The sequence below is a fragment of the Emydura macquarii genome, unplaced genomic scaffold (genome assembly GCF_026122565.2).
Source record: "Emydura macquarii macquarii isolate MOO-44397 ecotype Brisbane River unplaced genomic scaffold, CSIRO-AGI_Emac_v2 contig_701, whole genome shotgun sequence".
Lineage (NCBI taxonomy): Eukaryota > Metazoa > Chordata > Testudines > Chelidae > Emydura > Emydura macquarii.
This window is the reverse complement of record NW_027130838.1, coordinates 1-15200: the sequence shown is the minus strand read 5'-3', so window position 1 is coordinate 15200 and position 15200 is coordinate 1. Positions and strand designations below refer to the sequence as shown.

Here is a 15200-nt window from a genome sequence, read left to right as displayed (position 1 = left end):
CCACTCTGCAGCAGCTAAGCAGGGTGCTGTCTGGGAAACACTGAATCCCCTTGATGACAGAGGGCACGTGGGAAACTCTTCACAGACAACAGGTCACTTGCATTAGAAAAAGGAACTTGACCAGAATTAATGTGGAAAGCCTGAGGTTGCACCTTTGTTTATTTTCTGTGTAAATTTGGACAATGCACCCTTGATTAAAGATGACACATCCTTTCTTCCTCCTGTGATGCAGGTCTAAAGTCAGTGGCCCCAGGCGATCACATTCTGCAGGTGTATTTTCCCACTTTGTCTCGAAGCTCTTTGGTTTTGACCCCATAAATAATAGGGTTGAGCATGGGAGGCACAAGGAGATAGAGGTTGGCCAAGATGATATGAACGTGGGCAGCGATGCCCTGACCGAACCTGTGTGTCAGGACGGAGAAGAGGTAGGGAGTATAATACATCAGCATCACACAGATGTGGGCTGTGCAGGTGTTGAGGGCTTTCCGGTGGGCTTTCTTGGAGGAGATCCTGAGGACGGCCCTGATGATCAGCCCATAGGACAGGCCAATGAGTGTCAGGTCTGACCCGATGTTCACAACTGTTGTCACCAGGCCATACATCCGGTTGACTCTGGTGTCCCCACACGAAATCTTCACCACAGCCATGTGCTCGCAGTACGTGTGGAGGATAACACGGTTGGCGCAGAATGGCAGCCTTCGAAGTAGCAGGGGCGCTGGCAGAATCAAGAGACCAGCTCGTAACAAACCCACTAGCCCTAGCTTAGCGATTCGTGCGTTGGTGAGGATGGTGGCGTATCTCAGAGGGTCACATATGGCAACGTAGCGATCGAAGGACATTGTCACGAGGACGGCTGATTGCGTAGCAGCAACCGCATGAAGGAAGAACATCTGGGTGAGGCAGCCATCCACAGTGATGCCTTTGAAACCAAACCAAAATATGCACAGTGCCTTCGGCATGACACAGGTCGACATGCCGATGTCTGTGAGCGCCAGCATGCAGAGCAGCAGGAACATGGGCTTGTGCAAGGTCTGCTCTTTGCCGACAACAAACAGAACCGTGAAATTTCCCAACAAGCTGATGATGTAGAATGTAGAAAAAGGGATGGAAATCAGGATGTGGGCAGCTTCCAGCCCCGGGATGCCGTTTAGGATGAATGTTGACGAAAGGGAGGGGGTGAGATTGAAAGTCTCCATGAGATAGTCGAAGCACCGATCAGGCTCAGTAATATTCAGGGTGCCTGTGAAGGGAAAGAAGCAGAGTGAGGAGGCTTACACACCTGATAAAAAGTAGCACAATAAATATTTTATAGTTAGTAACAATCTAGACAAGAGGTGAGCAGTGCGGTGCCAATATTTGCAGAAGGCATCACATTTTTTTAGGACGAGCAGCAGGGTGGAAGATGATGTTCGATGTCAATAAGGATGAAAAGATGGGGACTGTTACTTTATAAGGGAGAGAAATAAGAGGGGATTTAAGAAAATTCTGTAAAATACAGACTGGCAGAGAGTATAGGAAAGATGTGTTTCCCTGTCTCATAACACAAGGTCAAGAGGATATTCACTTAAACTGAAACATGGCAAATTCAAAACTGATTAAAAAAAGACACTCTTATGGATAGTAAGAATCTTCCATTACAATAGTTACAGCTAAATAAATATATTTGAAAGCCTGTACACCTGCTTCAGGGCACAAGCTGATCTGTAGCTGTTAGGCGTTAAGGTGACATCCTTATGAAGGTTAGGTTATCCCCCCAACTCCTTTTTTGGCAGGCTCTAGAGTTACTGTTGTCAGAGAGAGGACACTGGAATAAATGGACCACAGATCTGAACCTCGATACAATTCCTCTGCTGGAAAGGAGCCATGTTTTCCCCATGGAAACCAACACTATCAGAACAGAACAAGGAGCAACGGTCTCAAGCTACAGCGGGGGAGGTCTAGCTTGGACATTAGGAAAAAGCTTTTCACTGGGAGGGTGGTGAAGCACTGGAATGGGTTACCTAGGGAGGTGATGGAATCTCCATCTTTAGAGGTTTTTAAGCTGCGGCTTGACAAAACCCTCGCTGGGATTATTTAGCTGAGGTTAGTCTTGCTCTGAGCAGGGGGTTGGACTAGATGACCTCCTGAAGTCCCTTCCAACTCTATGATTCTATGCCAGCCTGGGACTTTGTGCTCTCTAACTTCCCTTGTTTCTTTTGGTGAAACACTTTCCTGAAGGCACCCAGCTTTCTCTGAGACATAACAAGTGAAGTGGTTTCATTATTCTGCCTTGTTAACTGACAAGGGTGAGCAGAGACACCCATCAGCAACCCAGCTGTTTACCCTTCTCATGCTTGAACACTGATAAATTTTGCAGGTGCCATGAAAATTGGGAGATCATAAATAATGAAGAGGACAGGTCATTGATTCAGAGCAATCTGGATTGGTTGGTAAACTGGGTGGAGGCCAACAATATGTGTTCTAAGAACAAAGAAGGTAGGCGATGCTTACAGAATGGGGGGCTCTATCGTTGGAAGCAGTGACTCTGAAAAAGATGTGGGGGGTGAAAGCGTAATTAGCTAAACATGAGGTCCCTGTGTGACCCTGTGGCCAAAAAGAGCTAATTTTATCCCGGGATGATAATCGGGGGAATCTCAAGTAGAGGGAGAGAAGTTATTTTACCTCTTTCTTTGGCACTGGCGGAACTGCTGGTGGAAAATGTTTCCTGTTCCGGCGTTCACAGGTAAAGTTGGATGTTGGATGTTGATACATGAACATAATTAACTTGATAACAGCCTACAACTACCCAGATAGGGAACAAATATTGAAGAATGGGTTTTTCAGGCTAGCATAGAAAAATCTAACACCATCCAATGCCTGGCAGTTAAAGTTAGACAAATTCTGACCATAAATAAGGTGTGCACTATTTAAATATAGAGAGTAATTAACCATTGAAGGAATTCACAAGGGACATGGCTGATTGTCCATCACTGCAAATTCCTAAACCAAGGATGGATGTTTTTCTATAAGCTCTGCTCAAGGAATTCCTTGGGGGCAGGTCTCTGGCAATAAAGGAGGTCAGACTAGATGATCACAGTGGTCCCTTAGCACATACAGGAGTCAGCTGGAGGCATTTTGCCTGCAAGTTTTTGACTGACTCTTACTGAAGGCATTTGTTTTTATTCCTGCCAGTGGTCAATTTAGCCTCAGGGGAAAATGTCTCATGTAAATTTTGGAGCTTTGAAAAGGATACTCTGGGTGAGTTTCCACACAACGGAGGCATCCCGTGAGACATTAAATGGCTGAAAGTGACCCCACGAAATCTCCGCACTGAGAAATGTATGTTCAACATTAATGACTAGCGGAGCTGGCTAACAAATGATCCCAGAGAGTGCCGGGTTCAGTGTCTGGGGCCCAGTGGCTCACTGTGTCAGCCAGCGGCCGGGGCTCCTGCACCTGGCAGCTGCATTTACTTAGGCACTGACATGACCCAGAATTCCAGCTGCCATGATATACTGTTACACACTGTGCACACTTCTCAGTTTGCTCGTTGTTGCTGGGCAGCGGCCCCCGAAGCCCCACCCGGTGGGTGTGGGAGCAATAACAGCAGCAGCACAGCACAGGTGCCTTGGCATCCACAACTGCGTGTGTGATGTTCCTCACCAGAGAGAAACTGTCACTGATCCCCCCTAGCCAAGGGGGCTCCTCACCCTGCAGAGGAAGAGCTGTGGGGAGCTTGGGGGGCTCGATGGTTGTGGGGACCACGGGTGACTGGGAAGCCTGAAGAAGACACTGGCGCCTAGCGTAGTGTTGGAATCAGAGCAGCCTGGGAGGGAGAAGGAGATTATAGACGGGGTCAGTTCCGATGGGAGATGGAACCAGCTGAGGAGCAAAGATCAATGGTTCTTTCCACTGGGGAAATGCCTGAAGTTGGGTAATTAACATTCAATAACCCTTAAAAAAAACTGGGAAAAAAATGAGTAAAGGTTGTGCCACCCAGGCTGCAATTCTCTGACTCGCCAGGGGAAAGAGACCCTGACAGCAGCCCAGAGACACTCGGGGCTAAGAAAGTTACCAGCACAGGCCTGGGATGAACAATCAGCACTGCCACACTGTGATCCCACTCACCCAGGACCAACACTACGTGTTGGACACATCACACAGTGACAGCTCATAAAATATCTACACAGCCTGGGTTAAACTCTGGGTCTGGCTGCACCAGGGAAAGGGAGGATGGAGGAGGGGCAGCCTGCACAGCTTGTCTGGGGGCGAAGGGAACCCCAGCAGCAGCTCAGCGTGTGCAGGGAAGAGAAGAGGGACAGACCCAAGGGGAGGGGAGAGAGAACATGGAGCCTAAAAGGAGCCAGAGCGAGTAACTATTCCTCAAAACAACACAAAGTTTTAGCGAATTCCCACCAGTTAGAAACCCAGACACAACTTCCTGATGTTGCTTTTCCATGTTGGCAATAGCTGAAGTTGCCATGAGGTGATTGTAGGATTGGTCACAGGAGGAGGGATGTGCTGGATGGAGGAAGGTGTCAGAGGCAATCTACTATAGCCACGGATATTGTAGGAGGCCTCATTACATCTCTTTGGTGTGTGAATTAGGCAGGATGTCCGTTCCCTATTTCGTCCTGTTTCAGGACTCTGCGCCACTGTGATCTGGATACTTCATGTCCCCCCCCACACACACACACACGCACACACACTGTGTGGTATTTGCATCTCCCCCAGCCAGATTTCCGAAACAGCCTGGTTTCCTCCAAGCCGAAAACTTGCGCTTATTTTTACTGTATTTTGGTGCTTCTGGTCCTCTATAGAACCAGAGACGCAGGAGAACAGAGAGAGCAGATCCCCCCCACATGAAAAAAATCATCACCCTAATTGTTTTGAACCTCTAAGCTGTGAGTTTAAAGATTTCAGCTACTCTCCTGTGAGTTCTTCTCTGGTCCAGATGAGCTCACCCATCCTTAAAGTCTGCAGGACGACTCGAGTTGAAGTCATTTGAGGCTCCTGAATGGAGAAAATTAATCCTTCTGTTTATTTCCTAAATGTGGATTTGGGGTGAAATCCTGGCCATGATGGTAATTTCGGCATGGATCTGAATGGGACCAAGATTTCACCCTTAGTGTGGAACTTTAGGCGCCTTGCTGTGAAGATCATGGTTTTCAGGTCGCGCAGCAGCAAGAGCTATTCTGTTCGGGTGCTGAAAGAGTCTGAAGGAAGACCCCCAGTTTATGTGGCTTTCTGAGACCTGGCATAAAAGATGGGAATTTCAAAACACAGGGGTCCTGATTTTGGTCTCAGTGATGCCAGCGTCAATCTGGAGTGAGCCACTGAAGGCAGAATGTGAGAGCAGAATCTGGCCAGTCTGTAAAACTCTGTGTGTTCCATTAGTGTTGTGAAAACTCGGCTATCACAGACACCCACTGCAGAGGTTCTGGCTACACATCTTAATCTGGCAGTAAAGTTGCTGAACTGCAAAACTTAAGCGAACCAGAAAAAAAACCACAGAGACCAAAAGAAGGGAGATACTGAGACAGATAGAAAGACACAAGAGAAAAGAAAATGATCTTAAAAACAAATATTTATCTAAACCATTTACAATACATCTTTTTATCTCCATGCTGGAGAATTCCTGCCCAGAGTGTTCTTGACTTGAACCTTCTCAAACCCTTAGTACCAACTTTACTGCAGAAACAGGCAACTTACCGAAATCCCACGCAGCAGAGAGAGTAAATCTCCTTACTGTGACCTGAGAAACAGTGTACGAATCTCACGTCTGACACTTGCAGTGCTGGACAGGGAGCTTTATGATTCTCCCGTACATTCCCTGCGGAGTCTCAGATTGGCCAGGACTCCAGGATAATTCCCTGAACTCTGTGAGCAGCAGGAAGTGAAGATAATAGACCCTGGAGAATTTCAACCTTAGAGCATCCCATGGAGAGAAGAAATGATTGTCAGGGCACTGAGATTTGCAGACTTGCTAGAGTTATCCTGCACTGCTAAAACCCCAGAGAGAAAAGAAGAGCCAAGGGTTAGACGTGCTCATTTATCTATCAGCATTTCTGTGCTGCTGCTCGTTGTCATAGACTCTGAGCATCTGTTGCTACTCCCGGCTGATGAGCCCTGTGGTGAATCCCCGAGACCATAACGTGCACGTGGACAGGCTCTTGTGCATCCTTGTTTCAAACGTAGGATTTCCACACACAGTAACAGTCCCTCCCATTCGATAGCCTCTCTGACAGAGGGCAGCACAGATTGCCCCAGCTTAGTCATAAACCGCTCGGTGCAATATCCTGCCGTGGGGAAGTGCAGCTTCCTGAGCCCCGTTCAGTGATCAGCACGTGCCCTGAAGCCTGTGCACTGACGGCCTTTGTCTTTTTATCCCAGCTACAGTAACTGCACAGGCTGTCATTGGGGTGGGGAGGTTGCAGGGAGATATTCAGAGGTGAGTCAGGTGCCCATTGTCCATCCACATTCAATGGGACTCTGCTGCCCACTGCCCTTCTCCCTTCGACAGCCTCCCCTGGGGTCTAGCGGATCATGCTCTTGTCTGGAGTGAGGGTGCAGTGCAATGCAAAGGTGTGGATTGAAGACCACGTTGCAGCTGTCCTGGATTAGGACATGTGCCAGGAATGCTGTTGAAATAATTTGTTCCTTCTGCTTCTGATCCCACCCACCAAGCCCTGGGGGTCCCTAGCTGGGAAGACGCCCATGGGAAAATTGCCACCCTGCACCAGCTGTTGCTTATAAAGAATGGCACAGATTTTAATGGGATGAATTACGGGGCAGCCTCCTGCTCTGGCTGTGAGCTCTGGATCCGGACGTGGCCAGCAGAGGACGGGCAGGCGGGGGCTGTCTGCTGCAGGCAGCCCAGGATGTGCTGCAGCCCGGCACATGCTCACCCCCCCACAGGCAGGGCAGAGAGCACCGCAGCATGTCTCTGGGTCACTGTCTCCCCCTGAGCCGGCCCTGCCCCTGCTGGGACCCCGGAGTGAGGCAGCTGGCGCGGCAATCTTTACATGGTTTTTAGCACACTGCTGGACTGCAGCTGTGGTTAATTGTACTGCAAGTGCCTGGAGACTGAGAACCGCTGTTCTAAGAGAACGACACTTGCTGCTGGAATTGCTGACGTGACCCCATAAAATCTCCACCCTGAGGAATGTATGTACAACTGTCCCATTATCGGCTAACAGAGCTGGCCAACAAATGATCCCAGAGAGTGCCGGGTTCAGTGTCTGGGGCCCAGTGGCTCACTGTGTCAGCCAGCGGCCGGGGCTCCTGCACATGGCAGCTGCATTTACCTAACACTGACATGACCCAGAGTTCCCAGCTGCCATGATATACTGTTACACACTGTGCACACTGCTCAGTTTGCTCCTTGTTGCTGGGCAGCGGCCCCCGAAGCCCCACCCGGTGGGTGTGGGAGCAATAACAGCAGCAGCACAGCACAGGTGCCTTGGCATCCACAACTGCGTGTGCGATGTTCCTCACCAGAGAGAAACTGTCACTGATCCCCCCTAGCCAAGGGGGCTCCTCACCCTGCAGAGGAAGAGCTGTGGGGAGCTTGGGGGGTTCGATGGTTGTGGGGACCACGGGTGACTGGGAAGCCTGAAGAAGACACTGGTGCCCAGCGTAGTGCTGGAATCAGAGCAGCCTGGGAGGGGGAAGGAGATTATAGACAGGGTCAGATCTGATGGGAGACGGAACCAGCTGAAGAGCAAAGATCAATGGTTCTTTCCACTGGGGAAATGCCTCAAGTTGCGTAATTAACATTCAACACACATTAAAAAAATAGGAAAAAAAATGAGTAAATGTTGTGACACCCAGGCTGTAATTCTTTGGCTCGCCTGGGGAAAGAGGCTCTGACAGCAGCCCAGAGACATTTGGAGCCAGGAGAGCTCCCAGCACTGGCCTGGGACCACCAATCAGAAAGAAAAATTCCTTCTTGCCCGTGTACCCAGCACTCCCTGATCCCATAACCCTCAGCGCCACCTGCCTGCCCATGTGCAGCCCCTCTCCACTCCAATAACCCCGAGCCCTGGCACACAGTGATCCCACTCACCCAGGACCAACACCAGGTGCCGGACACACCACACAGTGACAGCTCGTACAAATATCTACACAGCCTGGGTTAAACGCTGTGTCAGGCTGCACCGGGGAAAGGGGGGATGGAGGAGGAGCCTGTACAGCCTGTCCAGGGGTGAAGGGAACCCCAGCAGCAGCTCAGCGTGTGCAGGGAAGAGGAGAGGGACAGACCCAAGGGGAGGGGAGAGAGGACGTGGAGACTAAAAGGAGCCAGCGCGAGTAACTCTTCCTCAAAACAACACAAAGCTTTAGCATATTCCCACCAGTTAGAAACCCAGACACAACCTGAAGTTGCTTTTCCATGTTGGGAATTACTGAAGTTGCCACGAGGCTGTCGTGGGATTGATCACAGGAGCAGGGATGGGCTGGATGGAGGAAGGTGTCAGAGACAATCTACTACAGTGTGTCCACATTACATGACAGCCTGAGACACCCCCCTTCCTCGGGAGATTGCAGGAGGCCTAGCTATACCTCTGTGGTGTGTGAATTAGGCAGGATGTCCATTCCCTATTTCACCCTGTTTCAGGACTCCATGCCACTGCTATCTGGATACGGTATGTCCCACCCCACACACATACACTGTGCACCTGGTTCTCCTCCAGTCAGATTTCCAGCACTGCCTGTTTTCCTCTAAACCTGAAACATGCTTTTATTTTTACTGTATTTTAGTGCTTCTCATTCTCTATAGAACCAGAGACGCAGGGGAACAGAGGGAGCAGACACCCCCCAAAAACAATTGTCACCCTACTTGTTTTGAACCTCTAAGCTGTGAGTTTAAGATTTCAGCTACTCTCCTGTCAGTTCTTCTCTCGTCCAGATGAGCTCACCCATCCTTAGAGGCCGTACGACGACTCCAGTTGAAGTCACTGGAGGCTCATGATCAGTGAAAATCAGGCCTTTTATTTAAGTTCCTTAATTGTGGATTTGGGGTGAAAACCTGGACCTGACAGGAGTTTTGCCATTGATCTGAAAGGGACCAAGATTTCACCCTTAGTGTGGAACTTTCAGCTCCCTGCTGTGAAAATCACGGGCATGAAAGATTGGGATTTCAAAACACAGGGGCCCTGATTTTCCTCTCAGTGATGCCAGTGTCAATCTGGAGTGAGCCGCTGAAGACAGAATGTGAGAACAGAATCTGGGCAGTCTGTAAAACCCTGTGTGACCCATTCGTGTTGTGAAATCTCAGCTCTCAATCATACCCACTGCAGAGGCTTTGGCTACACTTCTTAACCTGGCAGTAAAGTTGCTGAACTGGAAAACTTGAGCAAATAAGAGAAAAAAACCACAGAGACCAAAGAAAAGAAGATACTGAAACAGATGGAAGGACACAGTAAGAGACAAGGAAATGGTCTTAAAAATAAATATTTGTCTAAACGATTTACAATAATTCTTTAGTTCCATTTTTGTCAGGTAAATCCATTGGTGTTTCTGACAACACTAAACAGTTCAAGTCTCCGTGAATGAGAATTCCTTGCCAGATTGTTCTAAACTTGAACCCTTCCTGAGCCCTTAGCATTAACTTTATAGCAGAAACAGGCAACTCACCAGAATCCCATGAAGCAGAGAGAGGAAATCTCCTTACTGTGACCTGAGAATCAGTGTACGAATCTCACATCTGACACTCACAGTGCTGGACAGGGACCTCTATGATTCCCCCGTACAGTCCCTGTGGACTCTCTGGTTGGCCAGGACTCAGGGACAATTCCCTGTGCTCCGTGAGCGGTGGGAGCAGCAGAAAATAGACCCTGGAGAATTTCAGTCCAAGAGCCTCCCCTGAGAGTGAAGAAACGAGTCACTGATAAGAGAGGTTCAGATTGTCAGGGCACCGAGTTTGACAGACTTGCTAGAGTTGTCCTGCACTGCTAAAACTCCAGAGAGAAAATAACATCCTTGGAGGTGCTCATTTATCTCTCAGCATTTCTGGGCTGCTGCTCATTGTCATAGAATCTGAGCATCTGCTGCTACTCCCGGCTGATGAGTCCTGGGCTGAATCTCCCGCCCTGCTATTTACCCCTCTGATGTATTTATAGGGAGCAATCATATCTCCCCTCAGCCTTCTTTTGGTTAGGCTAAACCAGCCAAGCTCTTTGAGTCTCCTCTTATGAGGCAGGATTTCTATTCTGCAGATCATCCTACTCGCCCTTCTCAGCACCTGTTCCAGTTTGAATTCAGCTTTCCTAAACATGGGGGACCAGAACTGCACACACTATTCCAGATGAGGTCCCACCAGCGCCGTGTATAATGGTACTAACACCTCCCTGTCTCTACTGGAAATACCTCGTCTGATGCATCTAAGGACAGGATTAGCTTTTGTCACGGCCACATCACATTGGCGGCTCATATTCATCCTGCGATCAACTGATACGCCCAGGTCCTTCTCCTTCCAACTGCTGCGCCCCCAGCTTGTAGCAGAAATTCTTGTTATTAGTCCCTAAGTGCATGACCTTGCACTCTCCACTCTTAAATTGTATCCTGTTTCTGTTACTCCCGTTTACACGATCATCCAGATCTTCCTGTAAGATACACCAATTCTTCTCTGTACTGGCAATAGCTCCCAGCTTTGTGTCACCCGCAAACTTTATTAACACATTCCGACTTTTTGTGACAAGGTCAGTAATAAAAAGGTTAAAGAAGATTGGTCCCAAGTCTGATCCCTGAGGAATTCCACTAGTAACCTCCTTCCAGCCTGACAGTTCACCTTTCAGTATGACCCGTTGTAGTCTCCCCTGTAACCAGTTCTTTATCCACCTTTCAATTTTCATATTAATCCCCAGCTTTTCCAATTTAACTAATAATTCCCCATGTGGAACCATATCAAACGCCTGAGTGAAATCTAGGTAAATTAGATTCACTGCATTCCCTTTGTCTAAAAAATCTGTTATCTTCTCAAAAAGGAGATCAGGTTGGTCTGGCAAGATCTATCTTTTGTTAACCCATTTTGTTTGTTTTTCCCTATTACCGTTAACCTCGATGTCCTTAACTACTTTCTTTTTCCAAAATTTCTCCAAGACTTTGCATGGTACCGAGGTCAAACTAACCGGCCTGTAGTTACCCAGATCACATTTTTTCCCTCTCTTAAAAATAGGAACTATGTTAGCAATTCTCCAGTCATACGGTACAACCCCTGAGTTTACAGATTCATTAAAAATCCTTACTAATGGGCTTGCAATTTCATGTGTTAGTTCTTTTAATATTCTTGGATGGCGATTATCCAGCCTCCCCCCCCCTCCACGATTTAGTCCCATTAAGATGTTTAATTCTGGCTTCTACCTTGGATGTGTTAATTTCTACCTCCATATCCTCATTCCCATTACCCACCCAACCACTATCCCCAAGTTCATCATTAGCCTCATTAAAAATGGAGGCAAAGTATCTGTTTAGATATTCAGACTAATTGGTGAAGGAATCTGCTAACTATCACAGCCAGGAAAATCTGGGCCCTATTATTACTACTAACGCTTGTCCTCCAGGCCATAGCTGGGAAGTTAAAGTCTCCCATAATCGCACAGTTCCCAGTAGTATTTACTTCATTAGCGCCTTAAAGTGGTATCTATCCATGTCCAAATCGGATCCTGGTGGTCTGTAGCACACCCCAAGCACTATTCCAGGGGAAACTCCAGTCGTTTTCTTCCCCAATGTGAGTTTTACCCAGACAGATTCTGCCTTATCAATTCCATTACTTCTAACTTCTTTACAGTCTATCTCATCACTCATATACAATGCTACTCCACCACTTTTGCCTTTATATCTGTGTTTCCTAAACAGCACATACCCTTCAATACCTGTACACTAATCATGACTACTATTCCACCACATTTCTGTTATCCCTAAAATATCTGGTTTCACTTCCTCTACCAGTAGTTCTAGTTCCTCCATTTTGTTGCCCAGGGTCCCCGCACTGGGATTCAAACATCTTAATTTTTGCTGTTTGGCTTTGCACACGATCCTTACCTGATTTGGCCCAGTCTTTCTACTGCCAATATCGCCTATTAGCTGGTATCTACACAACCCTTCCTCTTAATGTCCATTCTGCTCCGCACTGCTGTGTCCTTTCTTACTTCATTTCCCTCCCTCTCAATACTAAAATCAGGCTTGGAGATTACCTGGGCATCTCCCAGCCATCTCCCCCAGCTCCCTAGTTTAAAGCTCCCTTAATCAGTTGAGCAAGCCTCCATCCTAGAAGTGCATTTCCCTCCGTACTCAGGTGAAGTCCATCTCAAGAGAACAGCTCTCTGCCCATGAATGCCTCCCAGTGACCAGACATCCCAAAGCCCTCCTTACAGAACCACTGCCTGAGCCATCTGTGGATCATCACAATCTTGTCAGGCCCTTGTTATCCTCCGGTAGGGACAGGCAGAATCCCACTGAAGATCACCTGAGCCTCCATTTCCTTAAGAATCTAGCTATGTCATTTGTACCCACATGAAGGACAATCAGTGGATTCTTTCCTGCTCCCGTTAGGATCCTCTTCAGCCCCAGGTCCACATCCCATATCACAGCACGCGGCAGACAGCACAGACCCTTCTGTTCTCCAGATCAGCTCTGGTTACCGGCCTGTCTGTTCTTCTCAGCAGGGAGTCCCCAGTCACGTAGACTTGCCTTTTCCTGCTGATGGTGCGATTCTCCAGCCTATCCCCTGTTATTTCTGGCTGAAAGTAATCTCGTCTACGATTCTCCTTTGGAATCCTCTGCAACCGTTCCAGTATCCTCCTGGGGCTCTTATTTGGTGGTATCTCCATTAGTTCCTTCTCTCTTTGTATAGGAAAATCTGCTCTTCTCTTCTTCCTTGCCCTCGACCTTCAGCAACCACCTGCTGTGCCCCTTCTTCATTTTCCAACTCCAAAAACCTGAGCTCTGTTTCTCCTTCACTAGCCCATCTTGGCCTCTGCCGGGTTCTCGCTCTCACATGCTTCCACTGGCCACTGTCCTCACCCAGCAGTCTCCCCTTAGAGTTCATTGGTTCTGCTTCCATCTGCAGGTCTGGCTTTTTCCCTTCAGCCTCCTCATTCCTTTGCTCCATCATCTGCTCGAACCCCCTTCTAAACTCAACCAGAGTTTCCACCTGCATCTCCAACTCTCGAATCTTCGCTTCCACCAGCTCTATGAAGAGGCACTTCATATAAACGAAGCACTTTTGAGGTACCACCTCCAGGATCATGTACATTCTGCAGCTTCCACAGCCAGTCATCTCCATTGTCTCTTCCACTGCCTGAGTGACTACCTCTGCCGTCTCTGAATCTGTCATAGCCTTTCCCCTCCTTCCTGTCAGTGAGAGACACTAAAACTAAACCCCACCTAAACAACCCCCAACGAGCACCCCAACAATACCAGTACACCACAGACCCTCTCCCCAAACTCCCCTTGCAAACGCCCCTGTTTTCGGCTCCTGTGCCGGTGCCTTATTGAGTGGCTGGCCTTAAAGGGACTCTAATTAGGGAATCCCCACCCCCTAATTAGGGTCAGCTATGACCTGGAGAAGGTACTTGCTACCGTCCTGACAGCACATTCCACAAGGGCACAAGCTTCTTCGGCAGCATTCCTGGCACAGGTCCCGATCCAGGACATCTGCAACGTGGTCTTCAATCCACACCTTTGCATCACACTGCACCCTCACTCGGCAAGACTGAGACGATGCTGCATTTGGCAGAGCGGTTCTGCAGACTGCGTGCCAATGAATGCCGATCCCTCCTCCTGCACAATGGCTTGGGAGTCACCTACACTGGAATCGACATGAGCAAGCTCTTGAAGAAGGAAAAATGAGAGCACGAATGCTGAGAGGTCAGCATGGGAGCCACAACTACTGCTTAGACTCCCCGGTCATCGTCTCCTGCTCTAGAAGTGAGAGAATCCACATGGGAGAGTAACCCCAGCAATGCACTGAATGTGGGAAAAGCTTCAGTCGGAGCTCACACCTTGAATGGCCATCAGAGACTGCACCTGGGGCAGAGTCCAGCGAATTCTCTCCCTTTGGGGCATTCAGGGTTTTGCTGTGCCCTGGCAGATGGAACTGTTGATCAGGAGAGATTACTAGCAGAGGCTGACAAGGGTGACAATGGCTCTGAGCTGGGCTATTGTTGCTGGCACCTCTTTTTGGAAGTGTAGAATGGCTTTTCTGTAAATAATACAATTATTTATCTGTGACAATACCTAAGCAGGATCCAGAACAGCAGCGATTCTTCATGTCCTTTCTTCTGTCACAATTATGTCTTTCCCCACTTTGCTCTCTTTTAGTTATTAACACAGGCATCTTGTTTGTTTCCCATCCTGTTTACACTTTAATTCCACACTGTAATGCCCTTTTCAAAAGCGTTGGGTGTTTTGTAGCTAAGGTAGCAGTACACAGCTCTCTAAATATTAAACAGCCCATGCTTTGATTTGACCGTTTATGCTTCTCTCCTCCGCTGGCATTTGGAGGTGTACATTGAAGGAGACACACTCCTTGATATTTTTCTCCATGGTGGAGATAGATAGCTGAAAACTTATTATCCCTTTGGGCTCATCGTGCGTAGCGTTGTCCTAGCGGTTCTCTTTCTTGGATTTTCTCCTCTATGTTTCATGTCTTGCTGCTCAGTATTTTGGCTCATGGCCTCCACATGACTCTACCTGAGGTTCAGGGCGAGGTTCCATTAGATTAGAAGTGTCAAGGTTTTAATCCCTTCACTTTTCTCCCATATGCCATATTGCAGGCCTTGATGTATCATCATAAGCCAAACCAGGAGGCCCCCTCGGTATTTTATCTGAGGTCCCCTAAGGTGGGCTGTAACTTCATAACTTCATTCAGTGCCTTTCTCTTTCAAGTTGTAGTTTCTAAGCCTTGAAAGCTCTGCACTTTGTGCCTTCCTAGGCTCACTGCCATGTTCTCTGGATCTTCTCAAAATCTGCTCGCTTTGCTCGAAGGAGTGTAATGCTAGTATCACGTCTGTTAGTATTGGGTGGGGGCATAATAAATGTTTCTGAGTCATCTCACATCTTTAGGAAGGTACAGAAGGCATGCTTTAGAAATGGAATGGGTTCATCTTCGTCTCCAGTTTAAAGGAGAGCCTAAACCAGTATGTTAATTCTTCTTTCATGGCTCTCTCTCTTTCCTCTACCTTCTCTGCAGGGTCCTTTCTTCTTTCCAGCAGTTTATT

General features: G+C 48.1%; 1 protein-coding gene across 1 annotated transcript; it reads right to left on the bottom strand.

Moving 5' to 3' along the window:
* Window positions 1-257: 257 nt before the first annotated feature.
* Window positions 258-13234, bottom strand: LOC137148979 (olfactory receptor 52P1-like). Its single transcript, XM_067542198.1, has 2 exons — window positions 13003-13234; window positions 258-1240 (listed from the first exon to the last, which is right to left on the bottom strand). The coding sequence occupies exons 1-2, from the start codon at window positions 13232-13234 to the stop codon at window positions 258-260; spliced, it is 1215 nt and encodes a 404-aa protein (XP_067398299.1).
* Between the last annotated feature and the right edge of the window lie 1966 nt (window positions 13235-15200).

Bases quoted from the DNA above. Each gene is read 5' to 3' on its own strand.
- LOC137148979 (XM_067542198.1), bottom strand. From the start codon at position 13,234: ATGTACATGATCCTGGAGGTGGTACCTCAAAAGTGCTTCGTTTATATG. The intron at 1,241-13,002 runs GTGAGGACAGTG...TTCCCTTCACAG, and splicing joins CTCTAAGGGGAGACTGCTGG to GCACCCTGAATATTACTGAG.